Below are 15308 nucleotides of genomic sequence, written 5' to 3'. Positions count from 1 at the left end.
AATTAAAAATAATTTTGCTAATGTGATCATATAAGATTCTGAATATTTTTCTTGGGTGACGGGTCCCCTTTAAAGACAACTCTTTCCATTTTGTGGAGGGTGCCCATTGCAGAATGGCAAATTCCAGCCAGTTCTCCCTCGCTGTGCATAGCTTCAAGGGAATAATGGTGCTAGTGTTTGGTGGATGGGTGCCTAGGAGGTCACATTATGAGTCAGTCTTATTGTCTTGCTATTATTTTTGTTAGGAGTTATTGTTTGCTAGTATTTTGTGTTTTTCTAGTGATGAAACGTTTGAAACTATTGGTATGGTTGTTGATCCTCCTCCTGGATATTATATAACACCTGCAGCAAGGGACTTACACATGTCTCTGAAGCAAAACTACAAGTGTTGGAGCTAACCACAACCACCAAAACAGTAAAAGCTAAACTAAATCTTAGGCTGATTACAACTGGATAAACACAGGCTCAGGGCAAGCAAATGATTAAAAATATACCAGGTGACCAAATTATGCAAACTAATGACATATGTAACAATAAAATTTAATTATGTACACATTTTAAAAGAAATGAGAAAAATAAGGAGAATGAGCACTGTAAATATCACTTAAAATAAACCTCTAAAAATAGACTGATATGCCATTGGAAATGTAAACCCTTAGCCTAAAGCAATAAATAATAGATTTCCTCTAGCAAAAACATACCTTCAATTGTAAAAAGTAAGCAATAGCAAAAATCAAAAATATGTAGACAGATTCCAATTAATACGTGAAACTCAAATCTTAAGAAACTGAATGAGCAAATAAATGCCATAATGTAGTGATTCGTAAACATATTAGTGAGATTTTATTGGTATCACATAGAAATGGGGATTCAGGCTGATGTTATATTGGGGATTGCCTCTTTTGATGACAAGTCATAGTGTTAAAATGATAAGATCTGTCAATGAGAGTATAGTGCACACAAGTGCCTTACAGCAACAAGGGCAAATTTACTAAAGGGCGAAGTGACTAACATGACGTCATTTCAGAACTTCGCCAATTTACTAACGGTCGCCAGCATAACTTCACTAGCGAAGGAGATAGACTCTAGCGGTACTTCGCTCCCTAACGCCAGGCGAATTTGCGTTCTGGCATATGGACGTAACTATGCAAATTCACGAAGATGCGGATTTTACTAAACGTTATCTCTTGCGCCAGACTTGCCTTCACCACCTCAGACCAGGCAAAGTGCAATAGAGTAGAAAGGACTTCCTCAAAAAATATTTGAAAATTTTACTAATTCCCAAAAAACGCTAGTGTAAATTTTTTTTGGGGTAAACGGCTTCCCCCCTACATTTCCTAACATATGGCACTATACACTGGGCTCATGTGTAGGGCATTATAACAACTCTGTTTTATTTTATTAAGGTATCCCGGGCTTGTGTAGTGTAATGTATTTGCTGCAACATATATGTCCAGTGAACTTTAACTTCCCGCTGTTTTCAAATTAGGCAACGCTAGCACCACTTTGCTTCGCTTGGCGCAGTAATGCTGGCGCAACTTCAGATTTTAGTGTATTAGCGTTGTCCTGGCGAATCTACGCCTGGCGAAGTGTTGTGTTGTGAGCGAAGCCGTCACTGTCTAATTTTTGGAGGTTAGTGAATTTGCCCCAAGGTGAGATCCTTTTCTGAGTCAGTCCTTCTCCAGTGGGAGAAAAAAAAGCCATATGCCTTCATGGTACTTGTTTCTTAAACTGTCAACCTGCCTTCGTGGCACTTGTTTACTTAAAGGAGAACTAAACCCTATAAATGAATTTGGCTAAAAAATGCCGTATTTTATAAACTGAACTATTTGCACCATCTTGGAAAGTGTCTGTGACACTCATATGCTTGGTGGTCTATGAGCAGCTGTTGAGAAGCTAAGCATAGGGGTTGTCACAAATTATGAAGCAGAAAATGAAGTTGGCCTGTAATATAAACTGATGCTACAAGGCTGACATTCTGATACTAGTTGCACTGGTTTCTGTACTGCCATTTAGTAATTATCTATATTAATTACTAATCAGCCTTATATTGTGATATTTATATTCTATGTGTACTATATATTTTGAGTCGGCCCCTAAGATCAGTAACTGACAGCAGCACAGAGCATGTGCAGTGAATCAGCAGAAAAGATGATGAGGAGCTACTGGGGCATCTTTGGAGGCACATATTTTTACTGCTAAAGGGATGTGATTGCCTTGGCTGGTACAGAAGCCTAAACTACAATGTACAACATTTCTAGCCTACTTCTTTAGTTAAGCTTTAGTTCTCCTTTAAAAAGGCTGCTCTTACCTTTGTTTTTTCCACTGACTTTGGAGATAAGACATTTTCTGTAGTTTCTTAGCTATGAATGAGTCTTTCCACAAGAGCAGACAAATTGTCTATGGCGCACCTACATTTGATTGGCAAAGGATAACATTTTGTGAAAATAGAACTAAAGTAAAAGCCCATTCTTTTTTAAATTGTAGATGACTATAAATGCTACTAATAATAATAAACTGAATATTAATGTTTCCAATTCAAATTCTTTATTGTTGTTGTTTTCGTCAGGTTAGTTGCAATTCGGTAAATGCTCAAGCTATTTTGATTGTGACTGCTAGCGATGCAGCAAATCTATCAAAAAAAATTTCAGTACCGAACTGAATCAAAACCCTTACTTGCAAATTCAAATCAGAAATAAAACATTGTTGGTAAAATTTGATCCCATTCAGTTACAAGTGTTACATTAATGAGTGACCGATTTAGGAGATCAGATTTGAAGTTAATGCAGTTCATCCCAATGGAGTTCATCTGGGTTAACGTTACCAGAGCACTTGAAAATTCAGGGACACCTCTAATAAATGCATGTTGCAGGGATGAACTGATTGCATTTAAATTCAATTGCAATCAGTTCAGCCTGAATATTCAACTGGTACGCTTAATCTGGGTTGAGGTTAGGGCTCTGGGAAGGTCAGTCACGTCCTTCTACTACCATCTACCACAAAGTAGGCACATGTTGTTGACAAGAAATGTATGTTAAAGCCTTAAAGGACCAGTAACATAAATTTTTAAAATTCATTAATATACAATGAAAAAAAACCCCACAAATACTAATTAAACATTGAAATTGATAAGTCTTTATGATAAGTCTTTATTAAGAATTAACTTACCGGAACTCCCCTTGCGCTCCTCTTTAGAAAAGGTGATAGGGCGACGATCCATCGTGCAGCGCTCGATTTCTCCTCCCTGGCTATCTCCTATAAGGAAGGCAAGGAGGAGAAATCGAGTGCAGCACGATGGATCGCCGGATCGCCTTTTCTGAAGAGGAGCGCAAGCGGAGTTTTGGTAAGTTATTTCTTAACAAAGACTTTCAATTTCAAAGTTTAATTTGTCTTTGTCTAAATTATTTTTTTTTCTTTGTATACTAACGCATTTTTTTTTTTTTTAATTGATGTTACTGGTCCTATAAGGATGTCTTTCAATGGAGCCAGTCCAAACCATAAAAAACCGCTTGACACCATTATTCATCCTGCACCAAATGTTGCCCTCAGCATTATGCAGACAACTGCTAATTGATTGCTATGTTACCACTCCTGAGTCTTCTTACATCACAAATTTATACGTTTATTAATAATACAATTCCTTTACAGATCCAAAGTAAATAATCATAAAAACTCATAGTGGAGCATTTGCCCTTTGTATAGCAACTTATTTGTTAAAGGGAAACTGTCATGGGAAAATATTAATAAATAGTGCTGCACCTGCAGAATTCTGTACTGAAATCCATTTCTCAAAAGAGCAAACAGATATTTTTATATTTAATTTTGAGATTTTACCTGGGGCTAGACATATTGTCAGTTTCCCAGCTGCCCCCTGTCCTGTGACTTGTGCTTTGATAAACTTCAGTCACTCTTTACTAGGGATGCACCGAATCCACTATTTGGTGGAAAGATTTGGCCGAAAACCAATCCGAATCCTAATTTGCATATTCAAATTAGGGGCAGGGATGGGAAAAGTGGAAAAAAATCTTCTTTTTTGCTAAAAAATTAACATGATTTTCCTCCCTGCCCCTAATTTACATATGCAAATTAGGATTCGTTCGGCCAGGCACAAGGATTCGGCCTAATCCGAATCCTGCTGAAAAAGTTCGAATCCCGAACACAATCCTGGATTCGGTGCATCCTTACTCTTTACTGCTGTTCTGCAAGTTGGAGTGATATCACCCCCTACCTCCCCCCCCCAGCAGCCTAACAAAAGAGCAATGGAAAGGTAACCACGTAGCAGCTCCCTAACTCAAGATAGCAGTTCCCTGGAAGATCTAAGAACAGCACTCAATAGTAAAATCCAGGTCCCACTGGAACACATTCCGTTACATTGAGTAGGAGAAAGAATAGTCTGCAAGAAAGCAGTACCATCCTAAAAACTTTCTGAAAGCACATGACCAGGCAAAATTAATACACTAGTTGGTTCAGGAATGACATTTTATATTGTAGATTCAATTATTTGCAGTGTAAACAGTGTAATTTACAAATAAAAACTACATCATAAAAATCATGACAGAATCCCTTTAAGGTATTGATGGTTTTACTAAATCTGTATATACTGTATATCCCTTTGGAACTAAATGATGGTGCTGCTTGGGGCTGTTTATCCAAGCAACTGTGGTTTTCTTGTTTGCTAGTTTTAAGTTCAATGGATGTTAAATGCACCATTTGTGTTTTGTTGCGGCTCCTTTTCATACATTTAGTTATCATTCGGCTTCATACAAATGAGTGGGATATTACAGTAAACGGACTTGGGCTATGGGTTAATCAAATGTATCATTTACATATTATTCCAGTCTTCAAAGACCTTCAAGTCTTGAAATATAGCCAACTACCAAGAACAACAAAACTCAGCGATAAGCAAGGCTTTTGCAAATGCAATTAGCACAAGACTGTATTTATTGTGTGTAAATAGACAAGCCATTCAGTAAGTAAAACACTTTTAGTATGGTACAACAGAGACCAAATTCAGTGTAGAGCTTTTTTCTAAAATCTTTAAACATGCCACACCACTGTTTCGGCCAAATAAATCATTAATTAAATCACTGAAATTAAGCAATTTATGTTTACATGTCGCAGTTTAAGATACAGATGGGATCTCTACATTTTTTAAATTACTAAATGTTCAAAAAGGATTTGTATGCCTAACAAAATCAAAACAGGGATTATCTTGCTCTGTGTGTGGGATACAGCAATAATCTATACAGTCCATAAGAAAAGACGCTGGTACTCTCGAGAGCACAGCACACATTTCAGTAATAACAGGGTATGAGGCATACAATTTCAGCGAACACCCACAATGAAAATGATCCTTTCCAAACGAGAATTGTTTGGGAACACGTGGCTCCTTGGGATTCCTCTCGAGGAAACAGAGAACACTGAAATTTATATACACATGTGTATGTGAACTATTATCTCCTTTCCCAGATCCTGAAATCTGGCAATCTTGGCTACTAGGTGAAAAGGCTCTTTTCTCCCCCTCCCCTTACAATGTCTAGCCATTCTTTGAGTCTGCTCTTGCCATGGTCATTAAGACTTCCACAAAAAAAAAACTTACTTAGAGTTGGATTTGATTGCAATATGACCTTTTATATAGTATGAATAGAGCATTTTTTCCTTGTATCCCAGTGTCCTCCAGTGATGCTGCTGTTTATCACAGAAAATATGCAGCATCATGAAGAATGAGGATGACAAATAAGAGTAAGGATGCATTCTCATACCGTAGATCAGGGGTCCCCAACCTTTTCGACCCGTGAGCAACATTCAGATGTAAAAAGAGTTGGGGAGCAACACATGCTTGAAAAATGTTCCAGGGTAGTGACAAATAAGGATTGTGATTGATTATTGGTAGCCCCTATGTGGACTAGCAGCCTACAGGAGCTTCTGTTCAGTAGGACACCTGGTTTTTATGCAACCAAAACTTGCCTCCAAGCCAGGAATTCAAAAACAAGCACCTGCTTTGAGGCCACTGAGAGCAACATTCAAGGGGTTGGGGAGCAACATGTTGCTCACAAGCTACTGGTTGGTGATCACTGCCGTAGATGTTCCACTATCCCCTCTTGCATCAGTGTTCCAAGGTTTTCAGGCTGTTGAGTAACATTACTGAATTTGTGACCATATGCATATTTTCTGGAGTGCCCAATAATAACATTAGCACTTGCTTTTCAAAGTAGGGCTAATCATTGTTTCAATCCTTGTACAGTAATATCAAAGGCTTGTGAGTAAAGTATCACATTATTATAGAATGGATATATGTCTATATATTTTATCATTAAACATTTTCAGAAGAAAATCCTTCTTTTTTTCTAGTGTCCTCTCATATAAAAATGATACACTGTAACCTCCGATTCGAGTACATTCTAATTTATTCAAATAAAAAAATAAATTCACATAACTTCGAAATTCGACCTCTGATAAATCTGCCCCTTTGACTATTAGACAGTGGAAAGTAACTTCTTGTACAGTACTTCGGAACTATGCAGTTTGCGAGTAGACTATAGGGGCTGATAATGCAGATATGGGGAATATTAATCAGTTTACACTTTACATTCACCTTTAATGGTAGTTCACTTTGGAATCAAGTGTGCTGCATTTGAGGGGCAGAGTGTTACACCACAGGGTAGGCTCCTCGACAGCCTGTGCCCACGGGCAATCCCTACATAGTGTGACTAAATGATATACAAGTTAGGTGATCGATAAGGCTTCTCATTGTCAGAGGCCTATCAGCTCCCAGCGGAGAAGTCCGGGCCAAGGAGGAAGCTTTGGGATAAAGTCCAAGTTTGCGATCAGAAGTAATTGTAGTCAATATCCAGGCAATAGTTCAAAGGCAGGCAGAATAGAAGCAAGTCACAGGTTCAGGCAAGGTCAGAAAGTCCAGGTATGCAGTCAATAATTAGGAACACCCAGGGATGCTTTAAACAAATGCTATAATCAGGCATTGAACTCGTGACCTGGAAGTCCTTTAGTATTCAATTTTTGCACCAAACGTGTGACATCATTGCGCCGGCGTCAACCCACGTAGGTCATGGGCGCCGCCATCTTGGACGGGTGCTCCTGACACTCATGCATAAAGAGCAGCCCATAACAGGCAGCACTGAATTCACTGGGCAGAGACAGGTCTTTCCTCTCCAATTCAACAACCTGTTGAACCAACAACTCCAAGCACTCAAACCCGGCGTAAATGATGTCACATATGTATCAGAAAAACATCCAGTAAATTGTTACAGAAATCTTTAATACAATCCCCTTTGCCATGCCATTTGCTCCTAAACTTTCCTAGGTGTGGGATCCGTTATCCGGAAACCCGTTATCCAGAAAGTTCTGAATTACGTAAGGCCGTCTCCCATAGACTCCATTATAATCAAATAATCCAAAATTTTAAAAATGATTTCCTTTTTCTCTGTAGTAAGAAAACAGTTGCTGGTACTTGATCCCAACTAAGATATAATTAATCCTTATTGGAAGTAAAACCAGCCTATTGGGTTTATTTAAAATTTACATGATTTTCTAGTAGTCTTAAGGTGTGAAGACCCAAATTACGGAAAGACCCGTTATCCGGAAAGCCCCAGGTCCCGATGATTCCGGATAATAGGTCCAATACCTTATAAAGTTGCGTTTTCTGCAGCAAGAAACGATATCCTAACATAATCAGTCCAAGATCACTCACTGTTCACTAGGAATGACACAGCCACAACTGTAGCCAAACCAGAAGACCTGGCAAGGGATCATAAACAAACAAGTGAAATTCCATGGATCTTTATGCTGAAGGTTGCTGACAGATTTAATACATGGCACATATCTCCATGTATGCATTACCTAGCATGACATTAAAAGCATTGCTGTCCAATCTTTTGAGTCTTGAGATTAATGACTACTGGAATATACTGAATGTTTTAAAGCTATTTACTAAACAATATACTTTAATGTATGCAGATGATACAAAGGTTGCAAAAGTTGGCAAGTCCATAGATGCTAACTGAGAATAATGTAAATACAGTAGAACCCCCATTTTACGTTTTTCATGGGACCAGAAAAAATGTTATTATGTAAAATCCAGGAAAATGTATTATGCATAATATATAGGTGGGACCAAAAAACAACAACGTATAATGAGGAAAAACTTAAAATCAGGGGGTTCTACTGTATACTCTTTGCCAGCCAAAAAAGGCAGCTGCTAACTGGCATCTATTGGCAAGCTGCCCACTAAATTATACCAATGACCTAATATGTTCCAAACTTTATTCCTGATTAATAAATATTCCCAAAATCTCCAAATTCTGTGACTATTCTGGGAACAGTATTTGGCTGGAGAATTAACCTGCTGAGGTACATCTGAGCTCAGGAGAAAATGCATTTAGGTCCTTAGTGAATCTTATTTTTTTACAAATGTCCTTTTCTTTTTATGAATATCTGCTTCAATCAAATATAACATAGCGACGATTCTTCTTGCCGAACGTGACAGATTTATAGGATGAAGCTTAAGCTGGCCATAGATGTTGAGATTTTTAAAAGATCAGATCCTGATCGTGAGACCACGATCTTCTCAGAACGATCGTACGATCGTACGAATTGACCATCAACTAAAAAGACCAATTTGCCAGGAAAACAAAGGGGAGCTGCCTGCTTGGCCCTGCAAACATAGATAGATTGCACTGGGACCGACAAAGATTTTTTGACCTGGCCAATCAATTTCCTGACAGATGTCGGCCGAAAAATCGTAAGATGTACGTTTGTTCGAATCCCACTAACCGCACGATAATTTCGAAGGATTGGTCGGGCTTCCCTAAAATCGGTCGTTCGGCAAGAAGAATCGTCGCTTCTATGGGGAGCTTTAGAGTGTAATGGTATTAGGGCTGAGGATTAAATACATTTTGCTGGTCCCAGACTGTAATTTACACTTGATAACATTCTTTTTTGGTAGTGTATAGTGCCATGTTCACCATTTTTATGGTCTATGCTAAAAATCACTATATTTTTTCTAAACCATTTATGTAGTAGCTCCCTTTAACATGATTATTTATATTAACAAACAAAACAACAACAATACAAAAAAATCAAACACCGAAGCTCCAATTTAATCAACGACTTAGATCATGCAGAATTTCTCATAACCATGTGATATTAAGTTCAGTAAAAAAATGGGGTTGAAAAGCACTGATTTGCAACTTTCATTGTATAACTATATGCCTTAGGCCTTTGGCCATATTTGTATTTACAAAAAGTGATAAAAGGTCATAAGGGTTCTGCTGCTCACTGGCCACTGAACTGCTATTCCTTTATGCAAACCTAAATTAATCAAATTATAATACAAAACATCAAATCAAATTCAGATAATAGAAGGCTGTATAAATTAGGTACAAATTTAAGGTGCTCATGACTGGCAAATACCATGTGAGGGGCCGTACACGGCGTGGCCTCCTTTGCATTGTTCCACTCATTGTATCTCATTGCTGTCACTTTAGGCTAAACTCATTTTAAATCTTTTTATACAGATATGTATGCATTTGTTTAACACACCTAGTGACAAATGGGACTAAATGTAACATACAAAGCAACAACATTTCTGTACGAAATATTGGAAGACATTCCAAATATCTTACCTTGATTCCACTTTGGACCACTTTATGTACGTCCAAGAAAGGTTCCCTTAACAGATCTCCTTCAGGTGTAAGAATCTTTATATAGCCTTCCTTCTCAAGTATGAAGAGTCGTTGTGATCCATCTCCACTATGCATTGCACCAACCGGTTGTTTTAAGCCTCTCACAACCTCCTGGATACAGTAGCAATTGTGCTTATGTTTGCTATGAACAGAAAAGCAATGGTCAGCGTGACTACTGCTGAAGGTACAATTAAATAACTTTACCTGAAGACATAAATATATATTTTTTCCTATAGTGTAAAATATGGTAATATGGGCATTTCCACCTTAACCAGTTACATAATAAAATAAACTGCAATCAGTGTCGCACTGCCCAACGGGATACCAGGAAAATTCCAGGTGGGCCCATGTGTAAGTGGGCCCTATTGCTTCTAGACATTTAGCATATTTCATGGTCATTCCTTATTTCTTTATGGAGAAAAAAGAGGCTCAATAATGGAAGACTAGAGTATAGTATGTAGATATAAAAGACTAGGAGACTAAAGAGGTTGAGTGAGGAGAGGAGGAATAATATTTTGGAAAGTATGTTCACAGTCTAAGGTTTTCTGGTGGGCCCCTGGTGTCCCAGTCTGACAATGACTGTAATGCAAAACAACTTTCTTAGTTTTTGTTGAAGGAGACATATTGTCTAAAAAAATAAAAATGTACCAGTGCATTATACTCATTTAGATATATACGAATCCTCGATTCGTACGATCAGGTCTTTGCGTCTATGGCCAGCTTTAGATCAGAATATATATATATATATATATATATATATATATATATATATATATATATATATATATATATAGGGGTCCATTTATTAAATCTAATTTTTTTCTGGTTGAGTTTTTAAAGGGGAAAAACTTGAATTTGTAGAGGAGCAAAAAAAAATTCAAATCCTAAAATATTCCAGCTAAAACTTGTTGAAATCATGTAAAAGTAAATGGCAGGTGTCCCTTTAACAATTTGAAGATGTTTCTTTCCTTCATGATCTATGAGAGGTTTTGGACTGGTTTTCATTTGGTAAGGTCGAGTTTTATGGATGACACGATTGGGTGATTCGCATGATCGAGTGTCCAATCGATTTTGTCGATACTTTTTCCTGCAACGACTTTTTAATAAGATTTATTGGTAAATTAAGGGTATTCAGGTTTGGGAGTTCGGTTGCATTTTTTTTAATTAGTCCATAATTTTTTAATTAGTCCAAAAAAGTTGAGTTTTATTAAATACCCCCCATAGACTCTAATACAGGTTTATATCTATTTGCTCCTTGCTCCCCACTCCTTGTTGTGAGTATTTTTTGAGCTGAAAGTGCTAACTAATTCCTTTCTCTTTCTTTTTCAATTTAAAAATAAATAGAAACAATTTATGAATGTGTGTTTTTCTATATTAAGATAGATGAAAAAAAATGTGACAATATAGAATGAAATGCATGCTTTCAGTTTCAGGTTTATAATCAGATACTGTAACATTTAAGCAAAAACTCAGCAAGGGTCCCTGCTGAATGAAGGAACAGTAATAATAAAGAAATAAAGTATTACATAATAGTATTACTTAATAGAAATACAACTGTTTTGCTTCCAGAGGAAAACCTAGAAATAAAAACCCTGGGCGCACATTCTAACATCCAACAAAGCATGACTAGCATTCAGAATATTAAAAGGACATTTGTTCCCAAGAAATCATATAAACAGCAGATGAGTAAAACATCTGGAGGGCACATCTGCTGAACATAAGGGCAGTCTAAGTTGAATCCCTGTCAAAACCACAAAAGTATGTCAAGAGTTTTTTTCTTTTAGATTAAAGAGAATTTATCTTTATGAACCTGCTGATCTCTTCCACTTTGTCATAATCTTCCATCTGATTCAAGTAGTTTGACGCTGGCCCACGTATCTGCTTCCTTGGAAAGTCTGGGAAGCATAGTCCACTGTCCTTAATGCCGTGGTAAAAGCAAAATTCATCTGCTGAAGTTTGAATTAAACCTGCAAGAAAGACAAAGGGGTGAGCAAGTTTAGCTCGGCATTCCAGGAATTCACTACACATTGGCAGAATAAGACACAGCCTATGAGTTAGTGACCCAGCAGGCATGAAACGTGTTAGGTCCTTGTCTCTCATGTCCTAATAAATGTTTTTTTTACTTTTAACACCTTATTTGTTAATACATTTTTTTGGGGACACTCACATAACTTTTTGCTTGGTATCATTTGCACCCTCAGACTGGGGTGAACTGTGAGCTTCTCCCCTTCTCTTATTTTGATATATAATAATCATTAATGGATTTTTGATGTTTGGGCAGTGCTTACACATTTTTGGCATATTTTTCTCTTTTTTTCCCTTCTTTCGGCATGCCAAGAATTCATACTACACATTGGCAGAATAAGATCTTTGAATTAGAAACATTATGCTGCATAGGGATATCCTGATTGCTAGAAGTCACTAATATACACAGTTACTTATTAATTAATTTAAATTATGAAAAATGTGGTTTGAGAAACTGCCATATAGGAATAACACATTGAGAGCATCAGTTTTAATGAACATATGTTTAATGCTCTGTTAAAAAAAATGTGTGGCGGGTAAAAGAACATAATGCCAAAATGCCAAAAACTAGAATACAGACCAACTGCAAAATTGCTTTTGCAATATTTGAATGAGATTACTTAGGTGTCAATTTCTGGGCCCTTTGGGACTATAACTTTAGTGCAGAAATACACAAAATATCTGAGCCCATATAAACCACTATCCACTTGTATAATAAATCTTTAAAATAAAGTATAACCCCCCAATTTATTTTTTACAGAGTCCTGATAAATCAGGGAAATTGTAAACTCAGGAAAAGGCATTATGCAATGTATATTGGCAGAACCACAAAAATGGTGTAAAATGCAGGAAAACAGACTCAGGGGGTGTAAAATTGAGGTTTTACTGTAGTTGTCAGACACTGAAACATGCAGACAATAAATAATAAAGGCCCCAGGTCAGCATTCTGGGGCACCATATCTGTGTTGAAGCTTTGAAATTAGAAAAGGTGTTAGGCTGATGCTGATTTCAGAAGTTATGTGGCTATGTTGGAGAAGCATCTTTATGAGTTTTAGGGCATATTAAGTTGCATTATTTTTTGTTTTGGATGATTCGAAAAGTCACGCCTGCTTTCCCTCTAGCTACTGTGAAGTCTACAACTAATAGTGCTGGGAACAGGACTAACAAACAGAGGGCCACAGACTTGCAGTCCTATTGTATGGAAACATGGAAGATAAAGGCTATGGCCACACAGGCTGTTTTTCAGTGGCTGTTTTCAACCTGAGTAATTTTGCAGGCTGAGAGAAGCAGATCTGCTCAGTGTCCATGCTCCATTGATTTGAATCCTATCAGCTTGTGTTCTGTCACACACAGGCTGAGATCAGCCCAAATACTCAGGCTGAAATCAGCCTCTAAAAACAGCCTGTGTGTTCACAGCCTGTTCTTTTCTTTTAGCCATTAGGGATAAACGAAATCTCTAAGGCCATCTCAAGAATTCTCCACTTTTTTAAATACATCTTTAAAATAATTATCAGCAACTTTGCGATGCAGACAATGAAAATTGGCCCCTGGCTTGGCGGCTGCTGATGGTTCTCCTACTGCCAAGCAGTGTGTCTCTATCCAGTGCTAGTTATGCTTTCATCTGGTTATCTTTCAAAGCAGCTTGGGTGGCCACAAAAAGCACTTGACATCTTGATGCACTTCAGAGTTTTACATATACACATCCTTTGTAGAAAAATAAATTTGTCATTCATCACCACATATGTTGATCTGGGGAATGAGGTTCCAGCAGCTCTGGCTCCTGTGTTCCTCCATGCTTGTTTCAAGCTTTACTCCCTTCTTTCTACTTAACTCTTCCTTTTCTGGGAAAATGATTAAAAGCTTGTATGACATATATCTTTAAAAAGAAGGAAACCATTTGCAAGATCTCACAACAAATATACTTCTCAGGCATTCTGAAAATCTGCTTTTAAAGCAAATAGATTCTGTTTACAAGTTAGGGTTAGTTTCTATATATTTTGCTTTAAACAGATAATTTTCAGGACATGGATTATGTGCACTATTACTTATCATATATGCAGGATTGCTCAAGTGCATCAGCACCTCAAGAGTTCAGAAATCAAAAGTTACGTTGCAAAATGGCTTAACAGATATATATATCATAGAAATCTGGCCTCAGTAAAATAAAATATCTGCTATCCTCTTTATTTTCACTCAAAAGGCACATAGTAGAACTAGTAGATAGGGGTTCTTTTTATTGCCACTGATTGGCCTGGAATAATCATTTGTACTCACTAAAAGCTGCCTGTTATAAAAAGGAGTAAAAAGAATAAAATGCCTGGAGTAAACCGTGACACGTTATAGGGTAAAAATGAGGCACAGGCTTGTAGTGCCCTCAACTCAAAATGTATCTTTTAGCAAATATGGATATAAAATGATTCTGCCTAATGCTGGATAATAAGCAATATTTACTGCAGATTTTCTTGATTTGGTAGAATCAAACTGTACTCCATGTAGGTGGAAAGATATAAACCTTTTTGTTTTTGGAGTATAACTGACTGCTTTCTCCAGGAGGATTTAGTGATATACCATCAGGATACAGTCATTTTTGTGGGAAGGCTTTGGGGTTATTTACTAAACTCCGAATGCAAAAATCACAAAAAATGTGTGATTTTTTTTTTTTATAAAAATCTGACTTTTTTTTTTTTAAATAAAATCTGACTGTTAAAAAAATCATGAATTTTTCTGAATTTATTAAACCCCAAGGATGGTAAAGTCAGAATCTGAAAATCCTGCATCTCAGACCTGTCGATGTTGCATATAAGTCAATGGGAGAAGTTCCAATGATTTTTTTATGTGCGCTGGGTTTCAGGCAATACCCCAAAGTTTTCAGAGTTTTCGGGTGAAAATTATGAAAAAATCGTGAAAATCGGATGAAAAAATCAGAAAAATTCTTGAAAATCTGATTTTTTTTCGGGAAAATGTAATAAAAATAAGGGTAAAATACCCCAGCGGATTTTATCCAAGCCTTCATAATTCTTTTCCTATAAATAATGCTGAGCACAAAGGCTGAATCAGCCATCCACATCACTGCTAATTGTACAGCTTGAAAAGTATTCAAGTGGGCAAGTTTGTTTGAAGTTTGTTGAAAACGTTGGCCATACCTAGAAGTCAAGCAGATGCTGTCAGGTGCATTATCAAGCACCCGCCCCCCCCCCCCATTATTCATAGCTCCTGCCTCTACCTCCCTCAAGTCCTGATACAAATCTGTCTTAATATTTCATGGCAATTGTGATAATTAACCAATCTCAAATAAAAATAACCTCTTCAAATATGTTTACTATGTAACAATATACTGTATGCAGTTTGCCAAAAGTTGATACTACTGCATTGTTGCAGTAACACTAACTAACACTAACACTAAAATTGAAACCACCAGAAATAAAGATTTTTTCCAATTACTTTCTATTTTCTATTTGTGGCTGTTTTTCTAATATTGAAGTGAAAAGTTTAATTTTTCACCTTCTAAAGCAGCTCTATGAGGGGGAGCCGACTCTGTAACTGTTCTAAATTGATACATTTAGTTGATACATTTGTTATCTT

General features: G+C 37.0%; 1 protein-coding gene across 3 annotated transcripts in view; it reads right to left on the bottom strand.

Moving 5' to 3' along the window:
- The window catches only part of hhip.S (hedgehog interacting protein S homeolog), a 106281-nt gene that overhangs the window by 72102 nt on the left and 18871 nt on the right, over nt 1-15308 (bottom strand). For all 3 annotated transcript variants that reach the window (XM_041579560.1, XM_041579559.1, XM_018243278.2), the window contains exons 3-4: nt 11512-11668; nt 9642-9843 (exon numbers count right to left, since the gene is read on the bottom strand). In XM_041579560.1, coding sequence (XP_041435494.1) covers nt 9642-9843; nt 11512-11668 — 359 coding nt within the window. The remainder of the gene's footprint in view (nt 1-9641; nt 9844-11511; nt 11669-15308) is intronic.

Source organism: Xenopus laevis, chromosome 1S (genome assembly GCF_017654675.1).
Source record: "Xenopus laevis strain J_2021 chromosome 1S, Xenopus_laevis_v10.1, whole genome shotgun sequence".
Taxonomy (NCBI): domain Eukaryota; kingdom Metazoa; phylum Chordata; class Amphibia; order Anura; family Pipidae; genus Xenopus; species Xenopus laevis.
This window is presented reverse-complemented; position numbering and strand designations above follow the sequence as displayed.